The sequence below is a fragment of the Schistocerca gregaria genome, chromosome 7 (genome assembly GCF_023897955.1).
Source record: "Schistocerca gregaria isolate iqSchGreg1 chromosome 7, iqSchGreg1.2, whole genome shotgun sequence".
NCBI classification, from domain to species: domain Eukaryota; kingdom Metazoa; phylum Arthropoda; class Insecta; order Orthoptera; family Acrididae; genus Schistocerca; species Schistocerca gregaria.
Window position 1 is genome coordinate 199100416 of NC_064926.1, and position 2706 is coordinate 199103121.

The window sequence follows — 2706 nt, forward strand, 5'->3', positions numbered from 1 at the left end:
TTACATTTGCAGTGCACTTGAAACAACTGCATGCTTGATATACCGTATTCTAGGCTGTCACTGACTGACACAAAACAGTCACAAACACCTAAGTCTAAAGTTATATAATAAACTGCCACAATCCATCAAAACACTCACCCTCTTTAAATTTAAGGAGGTATTAGACACATGGCCCAAAAATAAATCACACTACTCAATTGAAGAATATCTTGAAATTAATTTGGGAGGGATATATAAACAATTAAATACTGTAACTATCATTAACTAAATGTGTAAAACTCTATAATTAATTCTTGGACATAAACTGTATAATGATTATTGCTGAAATTGTCTGATTAGTAAGAAGTTTATGTATTTATATGTAATTATGTACATGTAAAATTATGATGTGAGTAAAATGTACAAATTCTGAACTACTAAAAAGATATGTATATAAATATATAAAAGCATAATGTGTAATGTAAAAATTAGTAACAACTATACTTCTATGAAATCTGTAACATGTATTTTGACAAAACCAATTGCATGGTAAACATGCTGAATGGCTAATAAATACACATATGAGTCCTTTCAAAAACAGGTTTGTATGAAATATTTAGTTATCTGCATAGTATAACAATTATTCAAAATTTCTTGGACCTGGTTTACCACAACATTATCACTCCTATGTTTGCAAGGGACATGCAAGAATCATTATTAGTGGCTACTGTTGCTATAAAAAACTATTCCTGAACAGAGTTTAATTTTGATTTGTAATAGCTGCACACAATCCCCAAGAAATGTCAATTTACTGCCTTCTGGTAGAAATCAGTCTTCAGCAATCTGCATTTACAGTTCATAAATTGCAAGTGGATGATAAATAGATACCATATTTTGTTCTTTGATTTCTATCCATTCTATTAAAACTATTGGGGATAATTGTTGTAAACTATAAGTATGCTAGTAAAAACTGTATGTTGATTATTTTATTAAGTCCTCCAACTACCTCTTAATTCTAATAAAAAAAAGGTTAAATCTTACATTTTACACTTCTGCACAACGCAGACACATGCAACACATTGCAGTATTCATACAATTTTATTAACATAGGCAAATGATAGGATGTACATTCCCTGCTGAGAAATGTACAATTCACTTCTGATTCAATAATTCTGTATCTCAACTACTAGTGAAAAAATATTAAGAGCTAATTAGAAAACTTTGTTATATTCTAATACTTCATACAATTCAATGATTACAAAAATTATTTTCCTTGAATAGACAAATGAAAACAAAGTTCTCACTCTGGAAGCTGTATCTCTTATTACTAACACCAGATATGTTACAGCATATAAAAAGCAATACACTGGTTACTTTGTATAAAGGTTATTGGGCTACCTCTTTGGAAACAATATACAGCTGTTACATTTTTGCTGATCATCAAGCTGCCTATTAATGAGTACATTTATTTTACAGGGCTAATACGTCTCTGTATTACTTGTGTGTAAACACTGATGAGTTAATTGTATAGTGGGGTAATCAGTCTACATCTTCTTCCTTTCTAAGTGAAGTGAAACAGTAAACTGTGCAGCTTTTCTCACTGATTCACTATTATATTGGATTTGGCGCTATCCAGTTTAGGACACTCAGGCATGTCTGAAACCCTAGAAAACATGAAGCGCTCACTGGAAATGCGCGTATCATTACAGGTGCATAGCCTCTGTACACTGATAAAATGTCGCCCTGTTTTGTCAGATTTGTCAAGGAGTCCTTCAGTCCTTTAAAACCCGAGCCAGGTGGGCATCCGCATTGTATCTTATCAACAATTATGCTCGCCGCTGAAAAGACAATACCTGCCATCCCACCTGCCACTATAGTTCTGAAAACACAAATGTCTGATCTTTTATGTTCTGGTACCATAATATGCCGAAGGCCATCGTAAGTCATAAAATACAAACCAGTTAATGGTATTTCCTTGTAAAACACATGCCGCGAGCCATCATAAACATTCCTTATTCCATTACGTTTTATAATTAACTGAAGAACTCCTTGAACATCAAATTTCTTTACTGAACTTCTCAATTCATTCAAAATATTATTATCATTTCTCAACGGGACGATGAGTGATTTTAGCAAACCCGAAAATGCGCCGGCAAGGAATAAACCAGGAAATGACAAGTCATCACTAGGTGTCTTCTGCAACAATCGTCTGCCCAGTCCATATCCAAAAAATGATAACGATGAAATTGAAGCGGCTGTTGTGAACCGTTTCTCCGATCCCCTGTATATTGTCTTAAGACTTTCACTTCTGAAAGTTTTCACAAAATATGTGAACAGCTCCGGAACGTTATTCACCGTTACCGGTACGCTTTCTGGAAGAGTTCTTATTCCCATTTCTAATGGATGATCTACAGCAACTGCACACATTCCACCGAAACCACCACACAGTAAGTACTTGACAGGACTGACTGCATTTTTTTCACTCATATTTTTATCAGTCTTCTCCGAGTGACACTATATCTGAAACAATGTGAAGCAAACCACATGCATTGTACCTCCTATACTGTCAATCAACAGTGAACAGTAGCTAGCGGGCACGCCTACAAAGAGAATGCATAAACTCTCTGCGCCCTCCGTATTCCTAAATGTCAGAACGATACTTGAATTTATAGCTGTCTTGAGGAATTATTTAATCTGTTGTTATACCTACTTCATTTGGGACTGAAA

The 2706-nt window shown here is 34.4% G+C and overlaps 1 protein-coding gene across 1 annotated transcript; it reads right to left on the reverse strand.

The window, feature by feature from the left end:
• Positions 1–1590: 1590 nt before the first annotated feature.
• Positions 1591–2466, reverse strand: LOC126282349 (mitochondrial carnitine/acylcarnitine carrier protein-like). Its single transcript, XM_049982006.1, has one exon. It carries the CDS (start codon positions 2464–2466, stop codon positions 1591–1593), a length of 876 nt encoding a protein of 291 aa, XP_049837963.1.
• Positions 2467–2706: the final 240 nt, after the last annotated feature.